The sequence below is a fragment of the Harmonia axyridis genome, chromosome 3 (assembly GCF_914767665.1).
Source record: "Harmonia axyridis chromosome 3, icHarAxyr1.1, whole genome shotgun sequence".
In the NCBI taxonomy this organism is placed as follows: domain Eukaryota; kingdom Metazoa; phylum Arthropoda; class Insecta; order Coleoptera; family Coccinellidae; genus Harmonia; species Harmonia axyridis.
In genome coordinates, this window is record NC_059503.1 from 28,728,191 (window position 1) to 28,746,217 (window position 18,027).

General features: G+C 33.9%; 1 protein-coding gene across 1 annotated transcript in view; it reads right to left on the minus strand.

Moving 5' to 3' along the window:
* LOC123676563 (alpha-tocopherol transfer protein-like) overlaps positions 1–10,543 on the minus strand; it is a 14,053-nt gene extending 3,510 nt beyond the window's left edge. Inside the window, exons 1-3 of the mRNA XM_045612521.1 lie at positions 10,364–10,543; positions 8,082–8,227; positions 5,483–5,639 (exon numbers count right to left, since the gene is read on the minus strand). Coding sequence (XP_045468477.1) covers positions 5,483–5,639; positions 8,082–8,199 — 275 coding nt within the window. The 5' untranslated portion in view covers positions 8,200–8,227; positions 10,364–10,543. The remainder of the gene's footprint in view (positions 1–5,482; positions 5,640–8,081; positions 8,228–10,363) is intronic.
* Between the last annotated feature and the right edge of the window lie 7,484 nt (positions 10,544–18,027).

An 18,027-nucleotide genomic window follows, 5' to 3' on the forward strand; every position in this document is an offset into this window, starting at 1 on the left:
CGTTTTCAGTTATATTTTTCGTTTTGTGGTTGTCTATAGTGACTTCCAATCCTATTAAATTTCAACAAACGTCAATAATCGTCAATATAATAATAATAATTTGGATATAGTGGAATGATTTGCAACATTGATCGCAATTTTTCTCAATTCCGGTGGTGTTAAATTTATATTGTCAGACATAATTCACGAATTTAATGCGTAATTGTGAATTATTTCGAAATTCGATACGTACGACTCATATTCAAATTCCGTAATCTGTCAATTTTGGTAACAGTCACACCAACTGCCAAGATACAATACAAATGTCACTAGGATATATAATATTAATTTTTCATTGAATTTCGAAGAAATTCCACAAAACCTAACTGAAATAGAGAAAATATCGTCTAATACTCGTTGCAGAAGGCAATACCAACACTCATTTGTTCGACCAATAAATTCTCTACAATTTTGTGTTCACAGACTTTTTCGTAAACCCAATATCAATTGAGATACAGTCGATCAAAATAATAGTTCAGTGACAAAGCAAAAAAGTGGGATCTGCTGAAAAAAATTCCGAACTTAATGAAACTTCTACAGGTTGTTTGAAGATGCTGTGAAATGCTTCTCTCAAATTATCCAACACGAGGACCCTGTGCTAACTTGAGGAGGTGCTGAAATACCTCAACATTTTCGGACTTTTTTCTGTTTTTTGCTTATTACTTTCAACTTCATTAGTTTCCGACCAAAACTTACATTTTCAAAGTTGTAGATAATTGAATTCCTTATAATTTTGTTTCCCGAAACTTTTTTCTGAAGAATCTAAAACTTATATCAACCGAGTTACAGCCAATCAAAATTAGAGGAATTTTTTTAAAATGTCAAAAATTGGCAAAAAACAAAGGTTTTGACCCTCTAACTAACAATAATTACCAGCTGTTCTATGGTAATTATAGTAATTACTCATCAATATATATATATATGTAGAGTAGATATTTCAATGTTATCGTGGAATGTTATCACCTTACTGTAAATTCCTATCAACCGATAATTATTTTGAACCTTAATAATCAGATCCACAGGGTAAAATCAATAAATAATAACCAAGAATTAATTGAAAATAATGACTTATATAACCCGAAAAAAGTCCAAAAATGTTGGGATTCTTGGGCCCTCCTCAAGTTAGCACAGGGTCCTCCTGTTGGATAACTCGACAGAGTCATCCCACAACACCGCCGACCAATCTATAGAAGGTTCATCAAGTTTGGAATTTTTTCCGCTTTGTCTACTGAACTATAAATTTGATCGACTATATCTGAATTGATATTAGGTTTACGAAAAAGTTTGCGAATACAAAATTGTAGAGAATTTAATGATCTACAACTTTAAGAATGCACGGTTTGGTCGACAACTACTTAGTTTAGAGGTTATGAGCAAAAACTGAAAAAAAGGCCAAAAATGTTGGGGTTCTTCAACCGTCCTCAACACAGGGTCCTCGTGTTGGATAACTCGACAGAGTCATCCCAACAAATCCCACGAACATCCTGTAGAAGTTTTATTAAGTTCGGAATTTTTTCCAGCAGACCCACTTCTTTTGTATTTGTCTACTGGACTACTGGGCGTTCTGCTGAAGATTTATTTCAATTTTTATCTGCCAAATTCGGAAAATTTGACTTGCATTCAAAATTAGTGGCTCAAATATATGATGGGGCTAGTGTAATGTCGGGAGAAGTAAACGGTTTACAGGCAAAAATCAAATTTATAGCACCACAAGAGATATTTACTGATTGCTATACACACCTACCAATTAAATTTTAAGTAATGCGGCGTGCAGTTCGATCCAATTTCAACCTTCTCAGGATTTTCATCATATTATCATCATATTTTATTTCATATTAGTAATGAAATTTTTTTATTGATTATTATGCATCTGACAAAGTAAAGTTCATTTGATAAACTTTGTACGTAAACTTAAAATATATATGTATATTACAATAATGATCTTTTTTTATGTGCCTCACCATCTTATACTTTCACTAGGCGCCACTGCACCTCGTATACATATACCTATTTATCTACTCGAATCAACACTATGAATCTTCAACTATTCAAAATTCGGTCAAATTCGTCCGCTCTGTAAAATAACAACAGTAAAAACATGTATGCAGGAACTGTGTAATGAATATAATTATAAATTTGTGAAGGTGGCTATGCCTTAAAGATACTGCATACTACATAATTATCAAAATAATTTTTTTTGACTTTGACTAGACTGTGACGATACTATTCGAGGAGAGGTAGTGAAGTCAGGATTGTATGATAGATGATAGTAAAAGTGAAGACCCTGAGGATGACAATGAAAAGGATATTGTGTGTGATAATGAAACCCTGTTAGTTACCACATAAAATTTAATTTTTTTGTGTATTAAATTGACATAATACTGCCTGAAATGAAAATATAATTCAATTTCATTAGTTATGAATCATCGTAAGCTGAATGTAGGTATCGTTGTAAAGATCGTCAGTGTATTTGCAAAAGCAACCATGCAACTCTGAGATTTATTAAACATACAGCGAACGATTATTTTTATTTTTTAAGAAGTAGGAATATTCAGCCGTTAAAGATCCATAAGGTATGAAATACATTTTTTTTAAATTCATTTAATATCATATACACGACTCACATATAAACATCTGATTATAATTTTTCAATTGAAAATTTCCTGAAAAAAAACATACAATACATTTTGGCGTGGTATGAAATCCCTAAAACAATTTTTTTTTGCCCAGCATATGAATCACTTCCTACTCCACCACTACTGGTGCAGCTGACGCTCATAGATCTACTCTAGGTGGAACCTATTATTATTAGGATTTTTCAGTCGGTTTGAAATTATATATTTGAACATAGCACTACCTCAAGTACTTGAATCATACACGCTTTAACAATATATTTGAATTTTAAAATTCACTACGAATACTTATAGTGAAAATTTAGTAGCCACAGTTTGCAAATCTAAAGCATTTTTGGGTCGTTGTGAAGCAGTGGCGTACCCAGACATAAGCCTTGGGGGGGATAAAGAAAAAAAAAATTCAATTTTTCCTTCTTTTGAAGAAGTTTTCCAAAGAATTTTGCTTACTCATAATAAGATTGTGATATATGAGGTTGTTACATATAATGGATATTTGGATATTCCTTCTGGGGGGGGGGGGATATATCTCCCTTATCCCCCCCCCTTGGGTAAGCCACTGTTGTGAAGCATCTTCTCGGCCAGTAATACTGGTGGAAAAATTTGAGCTTTTGGTACAAGTTATTGATGTGAAGAACGTGTGCATCGCTCAAAGATACAACTGAGAATACTGCTGTTGACGATAACGCAGTTTTGATTTCTCGTCGATCTTGAGAATTAGGCAATCCACAAAACGGAAGATGTTCTTGTGGACGACGTTTATTTTCAACAAGAAGATGCTACCTGCGAAAAAAACAACGGAATAATTTCTATTTTGCAAGAAAAATTTCCTGGTCGTGTTATGTTTCGTAGAGGTGATCATAACTGGCCACTGAAATCATATTTTTTTTTTCTTTGGGGCCACGTGAAAGATAAGTTCCAAGCCAAGATAAAATTCTTGAAGTTATCGAGTACATACAGCCGCAAATGTGCGAATTGGTCATGAAAATTTTCATGAAGAGGAATGGTGCTGCAACCGTTGCTGTGGCGGCCATTTGGCTGATATTCGTCTTTTCAATAATAATAAGCCTATATTTCCTACAGCTATGATGCCCAATTACAAGAAATCAAAAACAACAACCAATATAAAATCAATAATAATTTATAAAATAAATCAATGCTATATATCATGAATGTAATCCAATAGAACAGTAAAAATTAAGTGATGGACAGCCCATATACATCCCAACAGACAGTATTCAGGCCCCGGAGAAGAAGAACAAAATACAAGAAAGAAATGAAAATCAAATACAATATAACGTCATGGGTGAATCTTAACTTCAAATGTTTTCATTTAAATACAAATCACAGATATAGTCTTGCAAAAACAAATTAGTTCTTGGTGGTTAATAAGAAAAGGTATCTAGTTCTAGCATTCGGGAGAGGTACGAGAAAATCTTGTTTACTCAGCAAACCAACGCAGTCAATCTTACCAATCAGAAAACCATGAAGAAACTTGATGGCATGTAAACCTTTTCTGCATTCAAGTCTTTTCAAATTGAATCTTGATAATCCTATAATCGTATCCCCTAGGCGAGTACAGTCCATCCTCACGAAATGAAAGCCAATTCAAAAACATTCTTTGTAAAGGGTGGGCAAATAAGCGAGGTAAGCGGCTATATCTCAGGATCCACTCATCGTAGAGATTTGCGGTAAAAATTTATACACTAAAGTGTACAAGAAAACACAGTGGAAATTGTTTTGAAGTTCATACCTCTACCGCTAGGAAGCGTAATAGCTATTGTCGAGTAGATAAATGAACTTTATTTGAAAATGTTTCATATGAAGTTGAAGAAAAAATATCATCACTGTAATCCTTGGGAAATTCTCTATCTTTTTGAATTGTCACTTTCTATTTTTTACGACATCAAATAAGGGTAGGTGAAAGGAGAAATCTGACTGATTGAAGTGCCTGTAATTCAGTTTGGCTAAACATTTTTGAGCAAATTAGATCTCGTCTGAAAGATAATATCTTGTTGATTGAGGACAAAATATACTCATGATAAATTTGTTTTCGCTGCTTTCGATAGGGGGCGCTAAGTCATAAGTTCATTGTTTTGTTCATTTTACTTCGAAATTTCAAATGTAATGATAAGATTTTCTTAACAGAAACAGAAATTCCATCAAATTTGTATGAAAAAACCTGCAGGTTGTAAAGCGATAGTTTCAGGCGTTCTGAAGTTATGACCGAAAGAATATATTTTTCAACTGATACACGGTGAAAAACCAAATTGTGTCTTTAAGTTCTGACAGAAACAGAAATCCCATCAAATTTGTATGAAAAACCCACAAGGTCGCAAAGCGATAGCTTCAGGCGTTCTGGAGTTATGGCCGAAAAAAGATATTCTTGAATTGATGCACTGAAAAACTAAATTGTGTCTTCTTTCGGCCATAACTCCAGAACGCCTGAAGCTATCGCTTTACGACCTTCTGGTTTTTTCATACAAATTTGATGGGATTTCTGTTTCTGTCAGAATCTAAAGACATAATTTGTTTTTCGCAGTGCATCAGTTGAAGAATAACACAAACAACAAGCAGGCTTGAAAATTTTTTTCTTCTTCGGACCTCACGTGTTTTGAGTGCCACGAGCCGCCACTGTTTTGAACTTTTCTTTGACCAAATATTACACATTAGTTTGCATATTATTACACCACAAGTGTTTGGTATTTCATATATGCCGACCTTACCCTAGCATCTTTGAAGCCCAAAAGCTTTGTACTGCGAACTGGCTGAAGTAAGTATCTAACAAGAGTAATATTGAAATAATTACTTACCCTACGTCTAAGGCCATTTGAATGCCTGGGTCTTTCGGATTTTCATCGCTAAACATATCCTTGCACAAGGTTCTCACAGTAAAGTAGTTTTCAATCGCTGACTTTGCCTGTTCATTACTGTAGTAACAACTTTGGAGAAAGAGGATGTATTGGAGTTCTGAAAAATATGAGGAAAAGGTTGAGGTGAAGTTAGGAGCTTTTGAGCGCTCGTCAATCATTCACCAATTACACCCTTAACGACCTCAAAACTGTATATAGAAACTATGTGGTCTCCAAGGTTGTAATTGACACAAAAATGAATGATCGCTCAATTTTCACAAACGCTATTTCATCGATATTGAAGAATTTCAGACAAAATTTTGAGACTATTATTCAAATAAACACAACACCAAACTTTTTGGTCTTCAATATAGATTCATAAATGTATACAGTAGTCCAGCGGAATATAGAATTTACAATGTCTTCAAAGAATACACTGGTCGGCAGACGACCAATATAAAATTTGCATAACACATTATTCTTGACCAGGTATTTATATTCAGAATTCTCATTTTTTAAACGAATTTGATTAGTTAATTTTTTTTCAGCCGATATACAAGCGATTGCAACACCTCATTTGTCTTTCAGTGATTTGACCTGGAATATTCAATTTTTCAAGCGAAAACCATGATTTGGTTGAAATAAAATGAGAAGATGAAATATGCTCAAAAATGAATGAGAATTCCAAGATCATTTTATTTTCAAGACAAAGCTATGGCTTAGCAGATTTTTTTCCGAAAATATAATACCCGTACGGAAGTAACTCACATAAATAATAATATTCATCATACATTCTACATTAGAAATACAACTCGATGCATTGAAAGCGGGTAGCGAATAATTCCATAAGGATATCGACAATTAGTAGCACAGTGGTTGTATAAAAAGTAGGTTTTCTCGAAAATATATCACCCAGCATCTAAAAAATTCATATGAAGATTTTCCCTAAAAGAAGTCCAAGAGAGAAAATGATTAGCATGTCCTTAGGCACACTCTCTATACACTGTGTCCGTAAAGTATGGAACAAATTCATTTTCAGCTAAACAGACCATTTTGAGAAATAATCCTGCAACAGGTCGATTTTTTATTTTAATTTACCTATTTTAAAATAATAATCTAATACACAGGCTGAATTTACTTTCGAGTAATGACGTTACCGTCTTTTTTTTTATTGGAACACCCTCATTTTTTCTCAATTTTCCGATTACTCTAGCTGAGCTGATTCCAAAAATGTATCACATGTTGATTCCAATTGTTACAGGATGGACAAAAATACAATAGTTTTGTGTGTGCTCATAAAATAACGCGTAACATTCTTCATTAGTTAAATTAACAATATTATCAAAAATACTTATTGTCTAGTGGCAATTGGTTTGAGTATAACACCCTGTAGTTTGTTTCAATTTCAGATTAATAAAAATGAGCTGTTTCCAAACATATTTGGTACTTGTGGTCTAGCAGACAGAATATGAAAGAAATTATTTCTTATTTTTATACATTTTTATTAATCTAAAAATGTAACATGTTACATTCGAACCAATTGCAGCTAGACAATAAATATTTTTGATAGTATTGTTATTTTAACTAATAAAGATTGTTACGCGTAACTTTATGAGCACACACAAAACTATTGTATTTTTGTCCACCCTGTACCAATTGGAATCAACATGTGAAACATTTTTGGAATCAGCTCAGCTAGAGTATTCGGAAAATTGAGACAAAATGGGGGTGTTCCATTTAAAAAAAGTGACCGTGACGTCATTACTCGAAAGTAATTCACCCTGTATATTAAATTATTATTTCAAAATACGGTAAATTAAAATAAAAAATCGACGTATTTCAGGAATATTTCTTAAAATGGTCAGTTTAGCTGAAAATGAATTTGTTTCATATTTTACGGACACGGTGTATATTATTCTTTTTGTATTTTCTTATACTAGTGGGTTTCGTGCTTCTGTAGTTATTTTTGAGTTAATAATGAAGAGAAGAAGTCTGACACATTCTTCACGTGAGGTGGTTTAAAGGGGTTGAAAGTTGTGCATGAACAAAACTGTAATGGTCGACTTTCTTTCGATGACAAATTTCATCAGGTACCATCATCTCAAAGTGTACTGAAAACCTCTTTAAACTAACTGATTTTTCAAGAAAAAAATTTTATTCTTGAAAATTTCTGCACGCCTGTTAAGAAGATACAAAGACCTTGCCAAAAAAGTACCACATAACCCACTTTCCCTACTCAAAAAATTTAGAGGTTTGATGGGGATGGTACAGAGTGCAACAAAAATCCTTCAAAAATGCATAAAAGTTTGGTAAAACTGAAACAAAAATAGACCTGTTTCAGAACTTTGTTGCCAAATATTATACTTCTGAGAAAACGAATTTGTTCCATAATTTTGACGCGCACTGTATAGTCTAAGGTCAAACCCAACCATTTAACACCACTCTAGGAATGAAATTATAAAATTATCGACATTTGGCCAAAATAGCCAAAATCATTCAATATATTTACCGAATAGGGAAAATTCGAGGGGTAAATTATCCACCATCAACAAAGACTCACCGCTAATCTCAGGCAAATGAGGTTGTTTTTCCGCCCATGACCTCAGTCCATCGATGTCTTCCTTCTTGAGCTTAGGGTCCTTCTCGTACTCCTTTATTACATCAGCAAGTTGGGTCATTTTCGGTTGACTTTTAACGGAATACTGACTAAAAATGAAAAACCTGATGATCTCGATGGTGGGAACTACATTGCTCTCTTATGACATTGAGTTGGGTTATAATTAAAAAAACATCTATAGTTCCGTTGGCGTAGTTTAAAGTATACAATTAAAAACTGATCAGAGTTCCTAATTATATTTTCATTCGTACATGACATAAATTTAAATTTTTTTCAATGAATTATGATCAACAGCCACGTGGTCATGGGAAATCGTAATTTATGATTCAATATACGCACATAATCAAACGATATTTCGATTATATATTTGCTTTTAAACGCCTTTTTTTTTGGCAATTATTGAATCGACAATTACCAAATAGAAAAGTGTGTTATCAGATAAACCCACAATTAATGCAGTACTTATAGTCTGCATAATTTATATAATTGCAATTCAATTGATTTTTTCTCATTCTCATTATTCAGCATTCTGACAACGCTATCACCACGGAATTTCGCACGAAGCTTGGAATTGATATTTTTCACATAATCCACGCAAAATTTCAAATCTTTAGGATTTTATATCACAATATTAGAATTTGTTGTCATATCCTTCTTAAATTTTCTTTAGTTCTGGTTCAGCCATTCTCATGAAATTTTGTAAGTACAGATTATTCTATACAGGGTATATCATCATAAATTTGACAAACATATAGTTCCTGGAGAATAATTTTCAACCTCAATACATATAACTCGTTTTGAGATTGGGTTGTCGAAATATTTCAGATGGTGATGTAAAGTTATCGCAAAAAAGTTTCACTGTAATTTTAATGAATCTCTGTTGGGACTCGAATCCTCGACCTTGAGGTAGTACCTGTAGAATGCAAATTTGAACTAATACAAGGATATTAATGGCTTTAATAAAGGAACCTTCCATATTTTTCGATTCTATTTTCATATTCATGTTAGGTACAAAAAAAGTACAATAGTGAAACATTTCAATAATTTCGAATGAAATCTTTTTTTCTTGTACCTGGACATGTGAAAAATAGTTATTTGTTTTGCTAGGCTGCAAAGTAGTAAACTGACTGCCGCGCGTGATAGTTCATAGGAATTTAGCGTAGGCAGTCAATCTACTTTGCTGTCAATTTGAAGATATAATTTTTCTCCGATTTTTTATGATGATTTATACACTATATTGTATTTTGCAAATTATTACAATTCTATCAATCTTTTTATTTTCCCTGTGGTGATGAATTAAAACTAAATTTGATAGAAATCGCAATTGTTGTAATCGTTGGTGCTATGGAAATGTATATGTCATCATGTCCATAATAAGTTTGACAGCTTATGAAATATTTTATTCCTATTGAGATTTTTGTGCCTCGGCAAGAAAGTCCTCACTTTGCTGCTTAGGTAAGAAAAGTAATACTTTTCTGATTGATATGTGTCTGCAAAATAATATTTGCTGTCCTCGGAGAAAAAAAATGTTGTTCGATTTATGAGAAAATGTTTTCACAGAGATTCTTAAAAAATTTAGTTCATTCAGAAAATGCAATTCAATTTGAAAACCGAAAAAAAAAGACATTGCAGGTTTTCCGCCATTTTGATTTTTTTTTCAGAATTCTTCACCTTTTCTGAATGGGGCACTCAAAAATACTCTGATGTGACCAGAACTAGAAACTTCAAAGGTTATACATAACTTACCACACTCGATAAAATATTGCTCAAAAATGACGTTGCTCACCCTGTATCTCACTTATGCTTCGAAAACGAGTTAACATATTATTCATGAGGCAACATTGATTCTCTCGGTGTCATCCACGCAACTATACATGTTTCTCCTGTTTATGAAGAAACACCCTGTATATACACGCAAAAGGTCAATGCGATCAAATCTGTAATCGCGGAAATATTGGATATTTCTTATCTAATATTCCTCTTGAATATGGCGATGTGATCCATTTGAAATTTTGCAGGGAGCTTGTAATTATTATTCCATAAGTGAACCCCAACTTTCAGCTCGGACAGATATGTTGTCACCGGAATATTAAGATTTTTTCCATATTCTTTTTTTTATGCTTCTGGTTATGCTATTCATATGGAATTTTACACGAAGTTGGGAATTGTTAATATTTAGATACATGAATATCCCAACTAAATCGAAGAATTTTGAAATTGCTTACCTTAACAGTAAAAACGAATTTTCTTCTACTTTTTTTAACAACTACTTATTTTCACGTCCTCAATGTTATCAATGTAAATACAACTCGCAATTATCACAAACAAATCGATTATGCACAAGTTGCAGTACCGAGCATATTATTTTTGTAGTAATGCCAACAGGTAAATAAAGAAGAAATTATTCAACAGTTGGTTTTCCAGATCGGTCCTGATCACTTTACAAGTTGTCCTTGACCCATTGTCCAGTTTAATCATTAATCTACAGAACAAGGTGACTATATTGATGATTTTCGCTTGTTGGGTATTGTTTCTTGATAAAATAATGTTTTAGTTAATGACGTAAATCGCTTTTGTTGTCAACCGATATAATTTATAATATATCGAATTTTGATTGTTCTCTCAAAAATTCGGATTTATTTTGAGGAAATCTTAATCGGTTTTTGTTCTTTTTTGCACTCGTTCCCTAAACAGATCGCAATGTGTGCAATTTTCGAATTTTGAGAAAGGAATGGCCTCAAAGTTGTGACCACTCAACACCAATTATTCCTAAGATTTTATAAATTTTGGACAACCATTCTCCTTTCTGAAATGAACCCTCATTTTTCAGCTCTGAAGAAAGCATCAATTGAATTTTCAGTCTAATAGTTTTTTCACAATTAATTATTTTCCCAAACAAGTCTACTACAACAATACTAAACAAGCGCTATAGGTCATCATCCAACTTTTCACCACTATTTGAATTGACTATTTGTTGTAAACGACATGCATTGAGATCCCCTCAAATGATCATGACGAATTACCAAACACCCAGTATAGAGAAAAACAATGAATCTGTAAAGTAATATGCCATGAAAAATAGAATAAGAGTCAGTGACGTACCCAAGGGGGGGGGGGATAAGGGGGATATAACCCCCCCAGAAGGAATATCCATTATATGTAACAACCTTATATATCACAATCTCATTATGAGTAAGCAAAATTCTTTGGAAAACTTCTTCAAAAGAAGGAAAAATGGAAAAAATTTTTCTTCACCCCCCCCAAGGCTTATGTCTGGGTACGCCACTGATAAGAGTTCCTTACATTTTGTTCGAAAAATTTTGGTGAGGAAACGGAAGAAAATAAAAAAAAAATCCTAAATCGATCATCTAGTATTATTCCTCTTCTTTTGTCTGACAATCAAGGCACATTCCAAAAAATCTCTTTAACTACCATATTTTAAGTTTGTATCTACCAGATCGGAATTTTTTTAGAATTTCTATTTTGTTCTGGTCACGTGGTCAATGACATTTTTCCAAGACTGCAAATTGTCCAAGCGATTACATGCCAGGTAAAAAAAAAAAAACACATTTCAGTTTTTGTAGAATTCTTCCAATGAATATACTGTATTCTCTAAGAGGATCTGCTTCAGATTATTCTTAAACTTCTTCTCTGATAATTGCTTTATTGATGCAGGCAGCTTATTGTAGATTTATGGACCCCAGAAGTCAACACCCTGTTGGGAAAATTTCCGTCTGTGGTATGGAATGCTGAGCTTATCTCTTCCTCTGGTATTGAAAAGATGATATAGGCCATTGGATGGAAAATGGTACAGATTTTTATAAACATATGTAGCGCATTCAAGAATATATACTGCTGGTATGGTTAGAATCCCCAACTTTTGGAAAGGAACCCTGCAGCTGTCTGTCTGTTTGAGATTCATGATTATCCTTATAGATTTTTTTTGGAGAATCAGGAGGTCATGGACTAGTGGTGAGGTACCCCATAGGAGTATTCCATATCATATCATATAATATATTTATTTTACCTTCAATTTTACAAGGTTTGTCAAATATATTCATGAGAACCAACATACACTGTGTATAAGACAATACTTAATTCACAAACAACATAATAAATAATAAATTGACAAGTAAGTATAATTATCGTGCGCCAAAAATTCCTCTATGAACACATTGTCGCTCAGGTATTTTTTCATTTTTTGCTTAAATCGGTTTGGTGTTAGTGATTTCACTTCAGCTGGTAAGTGATTATACATTTTTGTACCTAGAAACAAAAATGTCTGCTTGGTCTTTTCCAGGCGATGTCTTGTCGGAACATAATCATCCCTGCTTCTTGTAGCATAGCCATAGGTATCAGAGTGCTTCGGAATCTGCCCCTTATTTCCGTGAACATACATCAGACACTCAAGTATAAATGAGTTTGGGATGCTGAGTATTGTTGCCACAGAATGGAAGTTGGCAAAATATGTAATCAGAGCTGCTTGCCTGGAAGATATTTTATTCACTGTTGATATTGAATATATAGATACGGACAGCTTCTTCTTCATTTCCTCAATATGTGACTCCCATGACAAAACTCCGTCCACAGTTATTCCGAGGAGTTTGATAGTGTTCTCCTTCTTACTTCTTATCTATAATTGTTGAGTCTTGGATTCGTTGATGGATAAACAGTTGGAGTGGAACCATTTGCCTGAAGTCGAGTGCACATATCTCTCCAACAGCTGTAGCTGCTCAACACTAGTATCCCTCATAAAAAAGGAGGTGTCGTCTGCAAAGAGAAGGGTTCTTAATGTTCTTTTGGATGTTTCCATACTTAGGTTGAGATCATTCATGTAAATAATAAAGAGCAGAGGTCCAAGAATTGATCCCTGAAGAACCCCCGCTGAAATGCTCTTTACCTCCGAGAGGAGATCATTCCATTGTACTTGCTGTTCTCTGTTTGATAGGAAAGAGCAAATCAACTTCATAGCTGTACCATCCATAACATATTACCGCATCTTACTGATCAGAATGCCATGATTTACCGTATCAAAAGCTTTTGTTAGGTCTTTGGGAAGTATTTGTGAGATCGATTTTTCATCCATAGCTTCGATAATTAGATGCATCAGCTCAAGGAGCTTTGTCGAAGTCGATTTGGCGTTTCTGAATCCATGCTGTTGGTTGCTCAAAATTTCATTGCTTTCAAAGTGTTTAAGAAGTCTCGTTTTTATAATATCTTCGAAAATTTTTGATATGACAGGTAAAATGGATATAGGTCGATAGTTTGATGGGTCACATTCTTCTCCTCTCTTATGTATTCGTATGATTTTTGCTTTTTTTAGTTCATACGGAAAGACACCTCTAGCCAGACATTTATTGAAAATCATTGTGAGTGGCTGAGCTATTTCATTGCATAACGCTTTGATAAATTTGGTGTTCATTCCATTTATATCTGTAGTGTCTTTGCTCTTGATGCCTTTGATAGTGGTTATCATTTCAAACTCACTGATATGTTGAAACTCAGTCAACTTGTTATTTCCTGGGCTGGTCTGTTTCAGTATTCTGATGGCCTCATCCTTGTTTTTGGCGGTATCTTTGGTAATTTTTTCATGAATAGTAGAGAAGTAATTATTCAGGTGGTCAGCACTAAGTTCTTGATTCCATCCTTTGGGCTTCTTTCTTGTGGTTTCGTTTTTTATAATAGACCAAATTGCTTTACTTTTATTTTTTGAGTTATTAATAAATTTTTTCATTTCGTTTTTTTTTATTTCTTCTATAATTTTCTTTCGTTTTTCTTTACACCTCTTATATTCACTATCTATTTCCTTGGAACGAGTTACCCTAAACAAAGTATCGAGTATTTCCAATCTTTGCCTAACCTGTATGAACTTCTCATCAGCCATGATGATATTCTTTTTTGAAAAATTTTTTACCCTTTTATCTTTCTCAGAGAACTCTAGTTTGTACCAGTTTTTTAGTTCATGAAAGAAGAAATTAAAGCTCTCTTCTGCTGATAGTGATGAGAGGACTAGTTTCCAGTTACTAGAGTAAAATTTATTCTTGATGGTGTTTATTCCCTGTTCAGTTACCTTCCTATATTTCTTTTTGCAGTCGGTTTTAGTAATATTCATCTTCTTTGATGGAAAAGTCATGATTTGAGCGAGATGGTTCCCCATGTGCAGATTGGCCGTACTACTGGTGTTGGAGTCAAAATTACAGAAAAATATTATCTATACATGTTCAACTTTCTGTTGTTATTCTTGATGGTTCGTTCATTTGGTATTTACAATTGTAACAACTGAATAGATTTAGCAGTTTTCTCCTTTCTCTGCTGTCAACTAATACATCTACATTGAAGTCACCACATATGATCCATCTATATTTGACATATTCTCGTTGCTTAATAATTTCCTGGAATATTTCATCAGTTTTTTCTATAAATTTATCCAAATTTGCACAATGATTAAAACTGTTATTTCATTTCATTTGAAATTAACAGGAACACAAAATTTTAAACGGCCATATCAACGGAACCCCTAGTCAGATTCAGTTCATAAATAGACTTAATTATTCGAAATTCATACCTACTCTGAAAGTTTCAAGCTTTTAGGTCCTTCCATTCGAAAGCTGTTCTGTATACGGACGGACAGAATCAAATTTGATAACGGATTTATCATCAGTAATTCAAACCTTAACGTTTGAAACCACTTGCTGCTCAAAATTCGATAAATACAAGCATTATGACGAAATAATAGAGCGATCGGTTGGGAGAAAAAGCGCTCAAAAAAATTTTTTTTTATAATATGTAATATATTAAATATGCTCGCGTCATCCTCTTGAATTAATTTTGTTGGTCAATCTTCCTATTGCTTCCTTCAATAAATTTTTTGTCTGCTATATGTGATGCAAACGAACTTTATCCTCCTTTCCTGAAATAATTAAAAATGGGTTTTTATGAGCGAATGAAGGTTTATTATGATTCTGAATGAAATATAATTTTTTATAATAAAAAACGTTTGTGCCTACATCCGATGAAGGCTATTTTCAACATTTTTGCATAATTATTTCAAAATGGAATGTTGAAAATAATAAGCATCTCTACTACTCTAGTTTGTTGTTTTCTATAGGTTGAACGTTATCACTGTCTTCCTGTTGTCAATCGATAGGATAGAATCCGAAATAGTGAGATCAATGTGGAATAGCAACCGGTTTTTGTACCGGATTTCATGCAAATAGCTTCCACAAACTAAAAATAGATATATTTATGTTGAAAACAGAAAGGTATAGAATTATAAGAGAATTAGTTTTTTTTCTGATATTCAAAGTATCAAAATTGAAATTCAATGATTTTAAATTAAATTTTTTAAGATCAGTTTGATTTTAACATTCAACTCAACTTTTTGGAAAGATATACATATTCACATGTTTTTTTTTTCGCGCTGAAATTTAGTATATCGATAAAATGCGTTCTCCAAAATTTCAGCTATGTAGCTGAAATTATTATTATTATTATTACATTGGATACAGAGTTGAGTATAAAACTATAAAACTCTTAACAAAATAAAACCTAATGTGAAAAAATAACACCAAAACAATTCAGGAAAAACAACACATAGTGAAACATCCGATATTTGAAAATATATTTGACTTCATTCAAGAACTCTTGTCCACCAGATGTCGAACCCATTCTTGAACACGCTCACCGACGCAGCTCCAACAAAATCATGCGTTAGTTGATTCCAACACGATCACAAGCGAAGACAGATAACTGTTCGAATTTTGAGTTAATAGAAACAATATTCGTATAAATGAGTGGCAACGTAATCAAGTTAGAATTCAATTTTTTGAGGACGGTATTTTGATTATCGAAGGGATTCCCTTCCTGTATTTAATAGTCAGGTCAGCCTCCCCAGAAGAACGTTTTCTTTCAAGCTCCTTGCGAAGGTCCTGAAGCTGCTTAATTTGAAGTGGCGTCTTATCATCATCTATTGAAATTCTCCTGTAGTTCTCAAAGGCAGCAAGGACCCGTCTATGACGTAGGATATTGGCAGGTACCGCCGGGTTCGAAAACTCTACCTTAACCAGTCTGGGCGCCCCCTGTCGCAAATTACCGAGTCTTCTGGTCGCGATCATATCGCAGGGTGAGCCGTCCCTGATCTTCGAAATAATATCAAGAATTAAAGCTTTATCTGTTATAACATCTACTGACTCAGGAACATTTCGGATAATGAGATTGTTAGCTCGCTTAACACGATCCAGTAACTCGACTGGATTAACGTACAATAAAGAGCCATCAGTTCCAGCCGCCGCTGCCGAGATGGATGAACCAGCGATATCCTTCAAGGTCAACACTTCACTCTTCAACATAAGGCTAGCCTTCTCCAACGCCACAACATCAACTGATCCCAACTGATTTTTCAACCCCGAAACGTCCTCCCTCAGAACTGAATGGGAAGTTTTGAGGACACTGAGCTCACCACTGACCTGCTGCAATGATGACGCATGCTGCTTCAACATTTTGTCATGTGCCTCCACACTTCTTATACAGCTGCTCAGTTTATCCGAAAGCTCTTTCTGTGCCTGCTTAATTTCAGCAATATCTCTAGCGATACCGTCGAGGATAGACAATCTGGACAAAACCATGTCCAACTGATTCGATGAACCAGTGGTTTGGGACTCCGCTACACCTGTCTTACTCCGAAGCGGACGGGGATTATTGCTTTGCTGGCTGGACATTATTAGGATGATCGAATTCCGAATAATAAAAACAAGGATGAAAAACAAAGGATACACGCTTCACTCAGCCGAGGCCGATCGGTGAGACTTAAATAAACGTACAAGGTGGGCCTAGGATGAGAATAGGATGAAAGAAAACAGAGGATCAAAAACACAGGTGAAAATAAACAATAAGTCAGATCGGGTATGGCTTCCCTTAGAATGTGCTCGAGATTATCTCAAGAAACATATGCAGAGCGTCAGGCCTGAATCAATTGAAAACCGAGGTAACGAGGATTCAAGATTCAAAATAAACAATATAATCCAAATAAAAGCAATATCAACAGATAATACCTGAAGGAATCAATACAAATTATGTACGATCAAAAAATGTGGAAGTTGTAAATCACATAGAACAGAAAATGAAATTTTCTTGCGATAAAACACTCTGAATAAATCGAACAATCTTGGAGCACCACCGAAACGTGTTATCTCTCACAGGTTTTCACAATAATGAAATAATCAAGTCCTGATCTGATAACTCTCTGAACCATATTTTTTGGAAAGAGTACTGGCTTGTATCGAAAATAACCATTCCAAAAATATAGCATACCCGATATTTTTCAGTTCGAAGTCCCAACAAGCCGGCTAGGTCTCCTGACCTAACGTCTATATAGGGAAGATTATATCTTTTTATCTACCCAAGAGGTAAAAGTTAATAGGTGTTAGATCAGGCGATCTAGCCAGACACCTGTTGGGACTTCGAACATGACTTTTATATTTTTAGAATGGTAATTTTAGCCTTTATCGAAATATTTAGAAATATACGGAGTGTCCTATTTGAAAAAAATTTCATAGTGGAATCTCATAAAATATCAGTCCACACCGGGTAACTATGTAATAGTTGTGATAGTTATGGAGTTGCGGTTTTCGCCAACGAGTTTCTCATGAAAATTGGCCCTCGGACATCGGCAACAGTTTTCGCCTATCTAGTATGGAAAAGTTTCCAATTTCGCCCAAATTGAGCAAGTTTTAAAAAAATAGAAATAATACAATTGGTTCAATGAGCAATATACCTTCACATCATTTATACATAGTAAATATTCATAATTAGATTTCAATCAACATATTTGTTTATCAATTAATTTTAAGTATTGCCTCCACAGTGCAAATTAAGAATACTTTTGCTCTAA